Source organism: Dipodomys merriami, unplaced genomic scaffold (assembly GCF_024711535.1).
Source record: "Dipodomys merriami isolate MVZ:Mamm:240054 unplaced genomic scaffold, mDipMer1.0.p SCAF_116, whole genome shotgun sequence".
Classification (NCBI taxonomy): Eukaryota; Metazoa; Chordata; class Mammalia; order Rodentia; family Heteromyidae; genus Dipodomys; species Dipodomys merriami.
Genome location: NW_027202449.1, coordinates 2,151,003 through 2,166,625, shown reverse-complemented (window position 1 = coordinate 2,166,625; position 15,623 = coordinate 2,151,003). Strand labels below are relative to the sequence as shown.

The 15,623-nt window shown below is 59.1% G+C and overlaps 1 protein-coding gene across 3 annotated transcripts; it reads left to right on the top strand.

Annotated features, from left to right (window-relative positions):
• Positions 1-289: 289 nt before the first annotated feature.
• On the top strand, positions 290-13,628 carry LOC138822865 (WAP four-disulfide core domain protein 1). 3 transcript variants are annotated; one of them, XM_070015825.1, is made up of 8 exons: positions 290-342; positions 889-1,066; positions 7,142-7,328; positions 7,724-7,807; positions 8,296-8,436; positions 9,805-9,846; positions 11,860-11,929; positions 13,297-13,628. In XM_070015825.1, the coding sequence occupies exons 2-7, from the start codon at positions 941-943 to the stop codon at positions 11,904-11,906; spliced, it is 627 nt and encodes a 208-aa protein (XP_069871926.1). In that variant the 5' UTR covers positions 290-342; positions 889-940; the 3' UTR covers positions 11,907-11,929; positions 13,297-13,628. The 3 variants fall into 3 exon arrangements, with proteins under 3 accessions (XP_069871926.1, XP_069871927.1, XP_069871925.1); XM_070015826.1 differs by lacking the exon at positions 290-342 and having other exon boundaries at positions 862-1,066; positions 8,299-8,436; XM_070015824.1 differs by lacking the exon at positions 290-342 and having other exon boundaries at positions 863-1,066.
• Positions 13,629-15,623: the final 1,995 nt, after the last annotated feature.

Here is a 15,623-nt window from a genome sequence, read left to right as displayed (position 1 = left end):
TGGGGCTGCCGGGGGCTCCGGCTTCCGCGCGATACCCAGTGATACCCAGTGATACCAGCTCCCCTCTGGAGGCAGAGGTCTCCACATCTGAAACCGGTGTGGAGATGCTGCTCCCGAGCCTGAGGGCCGCAATGGAGCCTCCTTGTTTTCTGGGCTGTGGACGGAAGTTAGAGCCTCACTGGGCAGGCGCTCCACCACTTGAGCCACACCTCCAGGCCCCCTTTGTTTGCTCTGGTTATTTTTCAGACAGGTTCTCATCGTTTTTTTCCCCCAGGCTGGCCTTGGACTACAGTAGCTCTATCTAGTTGGATCTCCTCCCCTCTGGAGTTGCTGGAATTACAGGTGTGTGCTAGTGTGCCCAGCAGTAGAGGCAGTGTACCGCCCTCCGCCCCAGCGGATGCCCCCAGCACTGTGGGGACTGGGGGCGGTGATTGGGTGGGGATAGGGGTGGTCCTCAGGCCCCCGCAGAACCAGGGTCCAGGGCAGTCACCCCCAGAGTCACTCGGGGAGCATCCTCCAGAGCCGACACGGCTGGGAGCCGGACCGAGGAGTTGCCCCTCCCTTCCCGCAGGCTGAGCGGCGCTGTCTGAGGAGAGTGGATGGGGACAGGGCCCCTCCCGGCCACGTCGCCAGCCGCCCAGTGCCCCCCCCGTCTGAGCTGCGGGGCGGCCTGCGCCCGCCGGGGGGATACAGGGAGACCCAAAAATAACCAGGCCAGCCAGCGGCCCCTGCTGCGGAGGGGCGGGGCGGGTACTGGGAGGGACCCAGGATCCCCGGGGACCCGGGCCAGGCCGAGGGGAACTCAGAGCCTGGCAAGTTACACACTTTGGCCCCACCCAGCCCGAGGGTCCCTCCCCTGCCCTCCCCTCCACCTCTGCTCCTCCCCAGAGCATCGCAGGGTCGCTGGCCCCAGAGGAAATCAGTGCCTTCTGACTCCGGGATGGGCCGCGGCGGGAGGAGGACGGGGCTCCGGGCTCTGCCCTTCCTGCTGCTGCTTCTCCAAGTCACCTCCGCCAAGAATATCTGGAAGCGGGCGCTGCACCCCCGGCTGGCTGAGAGGTCCCGCGTGAGTGCTGGGCCCGGGGCGGGGAGGGGGCGGAGGGGGGCAGAGGGGCCCTGACGGTCAAGGCTGGCCTCTCCCTCCAGCGTCCCCAGGTGGGCCAGGGCGGGGGTCTCCTGGCCCAGCCAGTCAGGGCGGGCGATGGCAGGTGAACGCTAGCTGTCCCTGGACCCCCGGGCTCTGGCCAGGCTGCCAGCCGAAGGTGTGGAGGACTCAGTTACCCGCTGTGCATTCGTGTGGGGATGGGTCCGTCCTGTCATTATTTACCAGAAGCTGCTGGAGTGTGTGTGGGGGGGGGGGTCCCGAGGGATGGAGACACCAGCTCCCACCCTGAAAGGTGCGACAAGGAGTGGACAGGGCAAAGGACAGCAGGGCTGACAGCGTGAGCTGGTGGCGAGGAGCGAGGAGCGAGGAGCAGGCATCTGGAGCAAGGGGCTGGGTTTGAGTCTAGACTCTGCCCTCCCTGCTGTGTGATTCAAGGTGTTGATTGATCTCTCTGGGCACCAACAATCTCATTCACAAAAGGCAGCCGCATCCATCCCTACAGACCCATTCCGACTGCCATTGTTTGGCAGGCACGGGCGGCCCTGGGCTGTGGGTGCCGGGGCCTGGGAGAGCAGATCTCCGTTCGGGGAATTCACAGAGAATAGGTAAGCAGAGACCTGAACTAGGTAAGAGAGGCCTGTTCCCAGGGTGACCCCTCCTCGCCCTTCTCTCAGCCAGGTGGATTTTACTCATTTAGCGTGACACTTAGGACCCCTGGGCTCCATACCTGCCTCCATTACAAATTAATGCCTGCGTGTTTGCAATTAATAATCTGTCTAGTTTGGCTCCGAGAGTGTTGGGAGGTGAGGCCTTCAGAGGTGAGTGGATCCTGAAGGTTCTGACGGACTTCATGAATGGCTCCGTCCTCTGACGGCTTCCTCTCTGAATGGGACAGACGGGGCGGGGGTGGAGGGAGCTTGGGGTGGAGCCACTGGAGGAAGTAACGCCTGGTGGTATCCTTGATGAGCACATCTTGTCCCCGCCCCTTCCTCTCTGCTTCCTGGCCACCGTGAGGTGAGCAGCTTACCACATCTTCCACCGTGCGTCCACTGCCCTACAGGCAGCAGACCAGAAGACCTCTACACCTTGAGCCAGGATACGCCTTCCATCTTCATGGTGTTTTGTCTCAGCACCAGAACACTGACTAACATAATTTATATATATTGAAAAGAAAGGAAGAGTGTACTTATTAGTTCATCATTTCTTGTATTTACTGTATTTTGCTAGTCTTGCTGCTCCCGATCTGTATATCCATCCATCCAGGACAACCAGGCCCTCTTCCCTCTCCTCTTGGGCGGCCCCACACCTGTGCCTGCAAGTTAGCTAGCGGTGAGCCAGCTCTGAGTCAGTGGGCATGGCTGCCTGGGTCTGGCCAGGCTCACTTCGGGCAGCGTGACCTCTTTGTTTGGAGGACTGGTGTGCAGCCTAGAGCAGGGCTGAGCTATGGTAACATCTCCCTGTCCCTGCACAGTCCGTGGCAGAGAGGATACGGGCCTTGGGCTCCCAGTGGAGGCTCTGCCCGGCTCAGGCTCTGCCCGGCTCAGGCTCTGCCCGGCTCAGTCTGCAGTGAGGTTCTCTAACGTCATCATCTTCAGCGTCTCCGCGTCCCCTGTCCCCATGCTAGGTCGTTGTAGCAGGTCCCCCATGCCAACCCCCCGGTCACATCCTTAAGGGCCCTTTTTCCAAATACCCCACAAAGGTTCTCTTAGCTGCTTTCCTAACAGCTGGTGTTTGCTGTGTACTGTGTGCCTGAATTCTGAACGCGCCATTAATGACTGAGTGAGGTTTTACAGGAAAACCTCTCGGAGCATGATTACAGGCATAGAAGGCTCTGCAGGGCTCAGGAGTGCTGGCTGAGCTGGCAGCCTAGGAGATTCTGGTCTTCCAAGGGCCTCTCTGAGAAACTTCCCTCCACCCTGCTCCCAGTTGTGTTTCCAGTGCCCAGTTCTGGGGTCCAGGACGTCAGGAAATGGCATTTGTCAGGACGCTGAGCTCCCTGTGTTCCAGGGAGGCTTTTATTTTTAGATCTTTGACGTCTGAAATCTAGAGGAAGAGCAAATAATACTTGGAGGAAAGTTGGCTTCTTCCTCCACCCTCCAAGCCCATCCAAGGGTACGTTTTTATTAGCGTGGCTAGGCCGTTAAGCCACAGGGACATTCTAAAGAAGGGCAGAGCCCTCGCGTGAGCACCGTGAGCTGGGGGGGGGGGGGTGGACGCAGGGGAACAGGGGAGCTGCTCTGCGGGCTAGATGCTTTTCCCCTAAATGGAAATGAACTCACACCACACTTTTCCCCAATCATAAAAATAATGATGTTCACTGCAAAAAAAAAAAAAAATAAATCAGGCAATACAGAAAGTTGTACATAAATCAAAATGATCTAAAGTCTTCCTAAAAGACATGGCCTGTGGATATTTTGTGGTGTGGTGTCTAGACGGTTTCATGAAGCAGTTAGACACAGCATTTTTTTTTGGCATAGTGTTATTTTATTCATACTGTTTACATCTTAAAAAATTGAGATGCAATTCATAGGACATAAAACTCACCGTTTCAAATAAACAGTACAAGGGCATTTAGTACCTCTGCAGTGTGGTTCAACCCCCACCTCTCCATCCCGCGCAGACTTGAACCCCCTGGCAGCCACCCACCCTCTCCTCCCAGCCCTGTCTGTGGGTTTCCCCATTCTGGGTGTGTCCTGTCTGCTTATTTACACCCCACACTTGTATATGATAGCATCCAGCAGGAATGTGAACATAGATGTGTCCTGTGCCTCGGTTTCCCTACCAGTGAAGTGGGCTAATAACAGGACGCAGAGGCGTGAGAGTCTTACATTCCGAGTGAGGATTTAGCAAACCCCGCCTGTCTGGCCACCACGGTGACTCTACGGCCCAGGTTCTGAGCCCGTGGTGTCCCCAAGTACGGAGCCCACACCCTGCCCGTTTTCCTCATGATGCAGCCAGGACTGGGCTGGCCCATGCAGCCCCAGAGAGCAGTGCTTGGGCAGGGGCCTGTGCCTGGGCTGCTTCCACGGCCCCTTCCTCCTAGACACTTGGCCAGGGGTGCGCTGGTCCCAGCCAGCCACGGTGAGGCAGTCCAGCCCCGCTTTCCCTTGCTGCCTGTGCGTGTCTCGCAGGGGCCTGTGGGCTCTGGCAGCGTGGAGCTCCGGCGGCTGGGACCCGGCCTGCTCGGTTCTGGCATCCGCCACGGAGCCACGAAGATGCAAACTCTCAGCCCATCAGTGTTCTGCAAGCAATGCAGGACAACACTCGTGACAGCGTAGCATTAGGCAACACGAGGGGTATGCAGCATCAGACGCCCCTGGTCCGCCCACCAACCACACTGGGCCGCTGGTCCCCCTGCCAGCTGCTGGGTCAGGCGGCCATCGGTCGGCTAGTAGATAGGGCCACCAAGGAGGCCTGACAGCCACTGTTGCCGATCACTACCTTCTTCCTCTTCCTCCTTCCATCATCACAGCTCTCTCTTCATTGCTCTGGGTAATCCAGGTGCTAGTTACTAGTGGGCAATTGGTGTGCTGGTGCTCAGGGGTGGGGAGGGGCGCAGCGGTCACCTCTGGATGGTTCTCTGGGACTCTGGAAAAGGTCCTTTGTTCAGAGCCGTCCTCAGGGCTGCCTTGCATGGCACAGAACATTCTGAACCCGAAGCCCTTCTGAGTGAGCGTGGGGCCCTACTGTCTGGCGGCTGCACTGGACCTCGGGTACTTGTCTCCATTGTTCTGCCCAAATTCTGAGAGAAGGCGTACAACTAAAATTGATCTCTAGGCGGAACCCTGCTGGGATCATCATTAACCGAGTTATGGGGCCAGGGCCGGCGGGAGGGAGGTGAGAGCGCGGCTCTCCCCCCCGCCCCCCCCTGCTCCGTGCCCCCAACCCCCCTCCCCCGGGGTCCCCTACCCCATCCATGAGGCCCCGTTCTGAGACAGGCTAGACAGGCAGGTAGCTGGTCCCTCTGGCCTGGCCTGTGGGTGGGGCCTCTGACGTGGGCGGGGCCGCTGTCAAGGTGGATCAGGATTAACACCCCCCAGGCTCCACCAGTGAGGCCATTAGTTCAATTGAGTTCATTCTGCAGAAGAGGGAGGTGACTCTAATGGCTGGAACTGTGCCCGGCGTGCGGCTTGGAAATGGCTGGCCAGAGCAGGGGAGGTGGCTTCTTTCGCTGTCCTCTTCCATGTTCTTCTTTTATTAAATTGTATTTTATTTTTTGGTGCTGGGCCTGGGGCTTGAACTCAGTGCCTGGGCATCATCCCTGAGATGCTTTTGCTCAAGGTTAGCCGTTCTACCACCTGAGCCACAGTGCTACTTCCGGCCATCTGCTTCTAAATGTCAGCATAGCGTTCGATTCTGTTTGTCCTACATCGAATGGCCCATGTGTGTTAGTGAAGAGATGGCGGGGCTCCCCAGGCTGCTCCCCAGAAGCCAGCCTGGGCAGGGCCTGTTCCTGGTGATTAGGACAGCCCCCGCCCCCCCCCCCCCCGCAGGACGTGGCCAGCAGTGCACACTCACAGGCTGGGCTGGCTGTGCAGGAAGGACCTGAGTGGCCACCATATCCCTGGGGAGGCCTGAAAGTCTCTGCTTTGCCCTCCCCTGCGCCCCACCTCAGCCAATCCACACGCAGAATGTGTCAGCCTGGGCCGAAGGCATGTCTGGCCAGCGGGACAGAGGTGGCATGTACCTCGGACAGCAGATAGGCTTCCACCCTGGTTAGACGCCATCCTGGGCAATGTGTGTGTGTTCACATGTGCGCCACAGTCACACAGCCCCAAGAGGGTGGTGTGATCAGCCTCTGGGGACTCCAGGGAGACCCCACGGTCTGGATTTGAACCTCCATTAAGAGCAGAGCCTGGCGCTCACCCGCCGGCTGCCCGGTGTCGATGGCTCCCCGCACTGCTGCGGTCAGCGGGAGAACGGGCAGTCCCGCAGCCCAGCGAGCATCCAGGAGGACGTGCGGTCTGCGGGCACCTCCCGAGGAGGGGCTCTGAGGTGGGCACGGACAGAGGGGGCCGCCCATGGGGAGAGGGAGGAGGGCGCTGCTCCCAGCTCGGACAGCGAGTGGACTGCAGGCTCAGGAGGGGAGAGGGCGGCACCAGGCGGCCAGGAAGGCCGGGACAGGAGATGAGGTCAGGGTTGGCACAGCCCTTAAGGTTAGACTCGGGAGTCTGTCCTAAGACGAGTGGGAAGGACACCCAACAAGGGCTCAGAGCACGGGAGAGAGCCGACCCGGGGGCATTGCAGAAAGCATCTCTGAGCTGCACTTTGGAGAATGCTCAGGGTCGGAGGCAGAGAGGTCCGGGAGAGGCTGGGGGAGGCCGGGGGAGGCAGGGTGGCTGTAGACTCAGGCTAGGGGACGCAACCCTTCACACACACGGATGGAATGTACCAGCAGCGTGCCAGGTACCCAGCTTCTCGGTAGAACCATAACAAAGAACCATACACAGAGAGGCTGAAACCAACGGGAATGCGATCTCGCAGCTCTGGGGCCTCAAGCTCAGCATGCGCCTCCCAGGGTGGACAACCGGGCACTGCCTGGTCACCTTGCCCCTGGGCACCCATTCGACGGACGCATCCGTGCTGCCTTCAAGCACTGAAAGCCAAGAGGAGTTCAGCCTTCCTCCTGGGACCTCTCCCCCCCCCCCCCGTCCCCTACCAGGGTTACATCTGTGAGATGTGCCTACGCCGTCTTGGGGATTTTCTCGTTCTGGGTGTGACTGGTAAGTTCTCAGTGCTGTATGTAGAGAGATCTACTTGTGTGTGGACATTTGTGCAGCAGCCTCCGGACTAGCCGTCACGTTTGGGGCAGAGATGATAGCATCTTTTTATCATCTTTAATTATTAATTCACGTCGGGGGGAGGGACTTGAACTCAGGACCTCACTGCACAGCGACTTTTAACCCACCCTCCAAGCCCGGTTCTGTGGGGCTCACGACTTTCCCCACGGGCCCGAAGAGAGTGACCGCTGGCCCGCAGGGCACAGCTGGACGCAGCCTGGCTGCCCTGACCCTCGGCTCTCCTGTCCCCCCACAGGCCGAGGAGGGCACCCCCGGCCCCCGGCAGCCACGCGCTGACCGCTGCCCCCCACCCCCCCGGACGCTGCCCCCGGGCGCCTGCCAGGCTGCCCGCTGCCAGGCCGACTCTGAGTGCCCGCGCCACCGGCGCTGCTGCTACAATGGCTGTGCCTACGCCTGCCTGGAGGCGGTGCCACCCCCGCCAGGTAGGCGGGGCTGGGGGCAGGGCAGGGGGCGGGGCTGGGGCAGGGGGGAGGCCCTGGGGGGACAGAGGGACTGTGCTGGACCAGACAGTCCTGTCCACGGGGCAGCCTCTCCTGTTTCTCCCCTGCGGTGGCTGGCCTGCAGACTGCTCTCTGTGCACTTACTGGGTAATGGTGAAAGAATGAATGCATTCATTCGTTCTCTGGTCAGCGGGAAGGGCTCTCCGACCGCTCCTTAGAAACCATGATGCTGCCCGGCACCAGGGTCCTTGCCTTCACTCAAAGTGGGTGTCAGAGGACAGTTGGAGCATGAGCCTGTAGCCACACCCTCGGCCGCTGCTCCCCCGGGGGTGCAGTGTGCTGGGAGCCCCCAACCTGACACAGGCCTCCTGTCTCAGTGCTAGACTGGCTGGTGCAGCCCAAACCCCGCTGGCTTGGTGGCAACGGCTGGTTGCTGGACGGCCCTGAGGAGGCCCTGCAAGGTACGGGGGGGGGGGGGGGAGAGGAAGGGGGGAGGGGTGCCCGCCCCACCCCGCCCACTGTCCCCTCTCAGGCTTCCAGCCACATCCTCCATCTCCTGGCCGCCCCTTCCCTGGCCTTCCGCTGGGGCAAGGTGTGGAGGAGGGAGGGGCAGTGACCCCTAATATCATAATACGGAGTTCACTGCTTCTTGATGAGAAGGCCTGACAGGGTGGAGAGCGTGAGCCGGGACTGTGGGGTGACCGCGCACCAGGCTGCCCGGCTGTACCGGTGTGCGACTGGCCCACAGCTGTTCTTGTGGCTATGACTGATGCATCGTGTGTGTGTGTGTGTGTGTGTGTGTGTGCACGAGTGTGTGTGTGTACACGTGTGTACACGTGTGTGTGATGTGTGCTGTGACACAGGCGTGGCCTGGAGTTGGGGTGGGTGCCGGGATGGGGGGGCAGGGGGCAGGGCTGCCCTGTGACCCCGCGCCCCCGACTCTCGCCAGCAGAGGCATGCAGCACCACTGAGGATGGCGCCGAGCCCCTGCTCTGTCCCTCGGGCTACGAGTGCCACATCCTGAGCCCCGGAGACGTGGCCGAGGGCATCCCCAACCGTGGCCAGTGCGTCAGGCAGCGTGGGCAGGCGGGTGAGTGTGCCCCAAGCCCTGCCTCCGGGGTAACTGTGGGAGCCCCGAGTCCTTCTGGTCCTGGCCCACGGGCTACCACAGCCACCCCAGGCCTGACCCAGGACTGTGCCTCCTTGGATGCCCTGCCCTCTGCTGGGTGCCAGGGCTCCCGGCCGGCAGACCGGCGGTGACTCTGCTCTGCCACCTACATGGGTGACTTTCAGGTCCATTTCTTTAGCTCTCAGAGCCTCAGTTTCCTGCTCTGTCCAGGGCCACTGAACACTGCCAGAGATAGACTGAAATCACACAGGCAAAGCCCTCCAAGTAGGGCAAGCCAACGACCGGTGGTCAGCAATCACTGGCTGCCTTCTATCCATCCCTGCGCCTGCCTTACTATGCACAGAACTCGAATTGTTCAAGAATCCGTAGGCTCCTGGGGTCTGAGCCAGGACGTGGTTTGCCGTTGTCATCCTTAGTGTTTGTCTTTGGAGGTGAAGGGAACAAACAGATGGCAGATGGCGTGTGCGCTCAGGTCTGCAAAACGTCCCCAGCGGGGAAGACGCAGAACGGCGCCTCCGCACAGCGCTAGACCCACAGCGCCTCCTGCTGGCCGTGAGGGTCAGGAACTTCAGAAAGATCGTCATTCGCATCGTCAAAAGTGAGCTCCACCAGAGCTCCATCATACCCCAGGCCGCCTCCCACGGCCCTTGTCCTTACCTCTGGGTCTCTTGGTCCTAACAGAGGCCCAGAGCTTTGTGGCTCTCTATCAGAACTGATGATAATCGCTCCGGTGGCTAATTTTAGTACACCGTGATGTACCAGAACTGCTTCGAACATTTATTCCTCTACGACCTATCCAGAAAGGCCTGGGCTTAAACTCACAGGTCCATTGCGACGTGTAGCAGCAGGATTGTGTTTCAGTAAACCGACACAAGTTGAAACTGTCTTAGGTCAAAACACACCTATCACACAGCACCTCTGGGCCCAGCCACGCGGCTCATGGCGGGCACCACTTCTGATGGGGACTGAGGCTCACTGCGGCCACCTGGCCGCCGCAGGCAAGCGGGCAGCCCTCCCCCGGAAAATCCCAATGTCAAAACACCCCCTGCACTTTCTGTGCCAGGTGTATTCGTGTCAGTACAAAGTGGGGGGTGAGTAGAGCCATCCTGGGTGGGGGAGGGTCCGGGGTCACATGCTGAGATCATTGTCACCACAGACAAGGGCACTCACGATGAGGTTTCAGTCCTGGCTTCTCATCTGAACTTTGGGAAAGCACCATGAGCTACAACCTTTAGTCGTTTCCTTGGTGCTGGCCGCAGACCAGGACACTGACCGACGGGCTGGCCGCCTCACGGCCCCACAAGTTTTATCTTCTTGTGTGTTTTCCAGATGGGCGGCTCCTGAGGCACAGGTTTTACAAAGAATATCCAGGTAAGGGAAAAATAAAACCAAATATTCTTTACAGGGGTCACAAGAAAGGGAAGTAATCATTACTTAGGTGGAGAAGGAAAAATAATGATAAATAAGACAGGCCCTGGTGGCTCACGCCTGTCATCCTAGCTACCCAGGAGGCTGAGATCCCAGGATCGCGATTCAAAGCCAGCCCGTGTAGGAACATCCATCTCCAATTAACCACCAGAAAACTGGAAGTGGCTTTTATCTCCAATAAACTATTCAGAAAAAAAAATGCTGGAAGTGGGGCTGTGGTTCAAGTGGTAGAGCACTAGCCCTGAGCAAAAGAGCTCAGGAACAGTGCCCAGGCCCTGAGTTCAGGCCCTGAATTCAAGCCTTGTGACAAATAAATGAATAAAGGGGCAGGGCAGGTGTGAGCCCGAGGGAGTTAGAGCAAACAGGGCCCCGTGTGAGCGTCAGAGCCCGGGACAGGTATGCTTCTGCCTCTCCTGCTCCTAGGGGAGGAATTTGAAAAGGTAGTGGACACCGCCCTTCTTCCACCTATCTACACCATCCTTCCTTCTGAGATTTGTCTGCTCATCGTCTCTCTATCTGCCCACCTGCTGCACATCTATTCCTCTATTCATCCACCCATCCATCTACTCGCGCATCCACCCATCCATCCATCCACCCATCCATCCACCCATCCATCCACCCATCCATCCATCTACTTATCCACCCACCTAGCCCTCCTGTCTTCTATCTAACCACCCATTTGTTCATCCATCCATCTGCTTCTCCCTCCATTATCCCATTCACCCTTTCTCCTGTCCCTCCACTCTCCAGTCCACCCATCTGTCTCTTCTATTTTTCCACCTATTCAGTATATCTTTATCAAGAATTCACTGAAAGAGAGCGGTTAAGGAGTAACACAGATGAGCATAATGTGACCAAAGCACATTATATATGCTGTAAATATCGCATTGAGACTCCTTTGTACCATTAAGTCATGCTAATATGAGATAGATTTAGTTATTTAATATATTTAATTATTGCCAGTCCTGGGGCTTGAACTCTGGGCCTGGGCAACGTCCCTGAGCTTCTTTGGCCCAAAGCTAGTGCTCTACCACTTGAACCACAGCCCCACTTCCACCATTTTTTTTTCTGAGTAGTTTATGGGAGATAAGAGCCTCATGGACTTTCCTGCCCTGGCTGGCTTTGAACTGCAGTCCTCAGGTCCCAGCCTGCTGAGTAGCTAGGATTATAGGAGAGAGCCACGGGTGCCTGGCTTAATATGAGATTTAAAAAATAAAAAAGAGGGGCTGGGAAGGTGGCTCAGTGGTAGAATGCTTGCCTTGCATGCATGAGGCCCTGGGTTCGATTCCTCAGCACCACATAAGCAGAAAAAGCTGGAAGTGGTGCTTGGCTCCAGTGGTAGAGCGCTAGCCTTGAGCTGAAGAGCTGAGGGACAGCGCCCAGGCCCAGAGTTCAGGCCCCATGACTGGAAAAAAAATAAAAATAAAAATAAAAATAAAAAAGAATTCACCGCATGTATTCACCAAACATTAGCCCTCTCTCTGGTCTGGAGCTGGCACTGTCTCTGTAGAGACGACAGACCCAGTTCCTGTGCCAAGCAGCGCCCGCCAACCAGGGACCGCCACCCTCAATGAAGACCAAGCGGTCGTGTCATGATAATGCCGCCTTGGCTCCTCCCATCCCGTACTGGGTACAGGGAGGACACTTTAGAGCAGATTGCCGAGATGGACTTCCCAAGGAGAGCACAGGACCGCTCAGCCTAAAGAATAAGCCATCGGGGCAGCGCCCGGCTTGTGGGACAGCCCTGAGTCCTTGCGGCTGAGGCGACGATCAGCAGGACTGAGCGGCCAGGTGGAGCGTGAGCCGACACGCCCGCAGGGCCTGCAGACGTGAGGGAGGCTGCAGGCCCCGGTCACCGCGCCTGGACAGCGGCTCGGGCCGGGTGTCGGGCCTTCCCTTGGTCCTTTGAGCAGGACCTGTCACCCAGGCCCTGATGGTACCATGTTTGTGTTTCAGACGGTGACTCGAAGAATGTGGCGGAGCCCGGAAGGGGGCAGCCGTGACCCTTTCAACAAAGCAACGGCGGGTGTGTAAGGGGGAGGTGACCCGGCGGACACCGGCCTGCTGGGGGGACGAGAGTCCAGCTGGATCTGCTGGGAGAACAGTACATTCCCCCGGCTCGGCCCCCACACCCAGCGCATCGGTGTCTCTGGAGACTGATCTAAGACCAGGCTCGGCGGCAGCTCTCCCGGCCTTTGCCTGGAGGTCTCCGAGAATCAGCCACGCGTGCCTCTGGCATTCCCAAGTCCCGTGTGCACGCCCACATCCGTGACAGGCGTGGTACCAACCCCACACAGCTGCTCAGCAGTCGTCTGTGGATACCCCGTGTGTGCCAGGGATCTTTCTGGAGTTCCCACCCTGATAGGAGGCTGGCCAAGCCAGCAGGTAGACGGACAAGAAAATGACAGGTGTGGGACATGCTGTGTGTCACATGACTGGTGTCCCCTCCAGGGCTGGGAGCTGGGCTGCGCAAGGCAGCGGGCCCTGGCGACATGGGCTCTGAGGGTGCAGGTGCTCCCTGGGGCTGCAGTCCCCAGGGGCGCATCTGGGCATGGGGGCCGCTGGGGGAGGGACAGTGGTGCCCAGGTTCGGCTCTGGGCCATGCTCCAGGTGGGACACTCATGCTGGGGTGTACAAAAGTCTAGGGGTGGCCGCCACCAGGGGTCCCCAAGAGCTGACAGCCCGCAGGACACATGAGAGTCCCAGGGGCACAGGCTCCCCCAGGGGAGAGAGAAGCAGGGGAAACAGCAGGTTTCAGATTCCAGAATGTCAGGATTGAGCTCTCAAGAAACTGGGGAGCTGGTGCAGACCCAGGCTGTCCTCCAGTGTGGTGTGTGTCTGACACATTGATACCCATGAACTTGGGTGCTGTCCCTGAGCTCTTCTGCTCAAGGCGAGCGCTCTACCACTTGGGCCACAGCGCCACTTCCAGTTTATTGGAGATAAGAGTCTCACGGACTTTTCTGTCCGGGCTGGCTTTGAACCATGATCCTCAGATCTCAGCCTCCTGAGTAGCTGGGATGACAGGCATGAGCCACTGGTGCCCAGCCCCATGAACTTTCAGCGGTGGAGTCTGGGGTCACAGGCAGGGCATCGCAGACAGCCTTGAGCTGCAGGCCGGGGTGGGTGCAGGAGCGGCAAAGCTGGCTTGGTATTCCTGCTCCGTCTCCCCATGTGACCGTAAGAGAGTGACTCACTTTCTCACCTCAGTTTCTTCATCTCTAAAATGGGCACCAGGGTGAGGCGAAGTTGAGAACTTCTCAGAAGTTCACCAGGAGCTACCAGTTTGGTCATGGGGAAACTGGGTCCAGGACGTAGGGGACCAAACAGCCCCATGACCCCTCGTCCTGGTGTCAACTCCTAGGTAACCCTGCTGCTCTGCTTCCTTCACAGCCCGTGTGCAAGACCACTTCTCTGCTCCTTGCCAAGCCCTGGGGATGATCAGAAAAACAGCGTGACGCGCAGCGCCGCCCCCAGCTCCCCAGAGCGCCCTCGAGCCCGCCCACCGCAGCCTCAGCGTGGCACCGCCCCATATGGCGCGTTGGTGGGGTGCCTGACCCCCTCTGATTCTCCACCGTGGACACCGGAGGCTGCAGCCCCCAAGCTACCTGGGAAGACGCCACCCAGGAGAGAATCCCCAACCCGTTCACCGTCTGGGTGATTTTTGTAGATTTCTTCCAAGTCTTACTCTGTTCTCCAAATAAAGTCACCCACGTGTAATGGTATGAGCCTGCCCTCTTTCGTGAGTCAGTTCTGCCTACTGGGTGACTTTCAGAACTAACGAATGAATGAGGGGAAGTTCAGGACCCCTGAAAGGTTGGCGCTGGGGGTCTGGGCCGGGGTGGGCGTTCGTCCCTTTGTATCACAGGTGGTGGTACAGGCTGAGCATGGCTCATATCTGAATGGCCTTAGAGTCTGGCATTTGAAGGGGACGCTGAGTATGTTGGAGGTAAGCCAGGATTTCTCCAACTTGAAGCTGCGGAGGGCTGGGCTGGGTTGTGCTTTGTGGGGGTGGAGCGTCCTGTATGCACAGGGTGGTGATCTCACAATCACGATCAGGATCACGATGGGGGGGGGCGGGCAGAAGCCGCTCTCAGTGTCTGTTTGACGTGGTTGCAGATTTGGGTGAGAGAACTTGAGCTCAGCCTAAATCAGAGGCAGAGGTCCTTTCCCGGACAAGCCTGGTGACCGGGCAAGGGTGGGGGTGGGGTGGGGAAGGGCGTCAGTGTGTCTTGCCATGTCTCAGTCCCAGATGAGGGGGGTCACGGGTGTGGTGTGATTGATAAGCTCCTATCTGGGGTTTCTGAGAGGACTCGATCTATTCCCAGATGTAATTACTTCTTGGAGCAAACAAACGATCGACAGCGGTGAGCGGGCAGATGGTGGGTGTCTCCCTGCGCACACACGTTGCGCAGTCATTCGGTCTTGTCTGCAAACGCAGTCGCCCGGGCTGAAGAGGCTGCTTCATAGCCCGGGGACGCGGGGCAGGCCCAGCCTGTCCGCAAGCCCGCTCACGGGGAAGGTGGCAGCTGGCAGGTCGTGGGGTGCTAGAGCCCCACCTTCCCTCCTCCCACTCTGCCAGGAAGGAGAGCGGACAGCCCCACTTCCCAGCCAGCCCCGACTTCTCCAGGGCTGAGATGGCGCCTGCAGCCGTGGACCCTGTCTGCCTGCCAGGACACGTTCCCAGACATGGGAAGCCGCGAAGGCCGGGGGGCTATGAGGCCTCCATGCCTCCTGGAGCCTGGCGGGACCCCGGGGCGCAGCCCCAGTGCCCTGAGCATCTACCTGAAGCAAGGAGAGCCGCCAGGAAGCTTCGAGCCAGAGGTGCCCAGCCCTGCCCGGAGCACGGCCGCCCCTGGGCCACGGCCTCCCTGGGAAAGCAAACTTGGTTAAAGAACCCCTTTGTCCCGGGGCCAGGCTGACCTGTCTACATTCCTTCCTATGTTTCCATTCAAGCTGCCAGCATGGATTCCCTTCAAGTCCCTTTTCTAGAACATTCTCACACAGATTAAGCAATTGTCCTAAGCTGAAGGCAGCTGGACCCACTTCAGGGGGCTGTGGGGCAGGACACACTTCCACGTCCGGCCTCCCCGCAGGTCTCCCTGGCTGCCCCGGGCAGGGTGTGCGGGGCTGAGGCGGACGGAGGAGTCCAGGCCCCATGGCTCTGATCTGGAGCCCTGGAACCGACCCCGCTATGACCGCCAGTTTGCCAGCAGCTGTCCAGGAGTTGAGGTCCACCAACCAGAGCCATGCTCTGATCAACACCAGCTCCACGAGGCCCAAGCAGACCCAGACCTTCCAGCCCAGCTCCCCAAAGAACTTACCACCAAGTCCCCCTCCCCAGCCCCGCACATCATGTGCATGTCGGTGCCTCGGTCATTTCTGCGGCCGCCCTGTGTCTGCTTATTGGTGATGGGCATTCAGCTCTCTGGACACGGTGCCTTCTTTTAAACGCAGGCCTGTGACCACGTGCCACCCCTCTGCAGAAACCAGGGGGCAGTGCAGACCCCGCAGGGCGTCTCATTTGGTCCAGAAAGGACTTCTAAGTCAGGGAGCAGGAGGAACGGGGTGAGAGTTTAGGGGGTGCACAGGGCTTTGGGGAGCAGAGTGGGCAGAGACTCGCTGGCGGGGGGACAGTGCCCTCTTTGGGTCTGGAGACAGAAGGAGGTTTGGAAGGCTGGGGAGGAGAGCTGGGGAGTCAGTCCGCCTTCTAGAAGGTT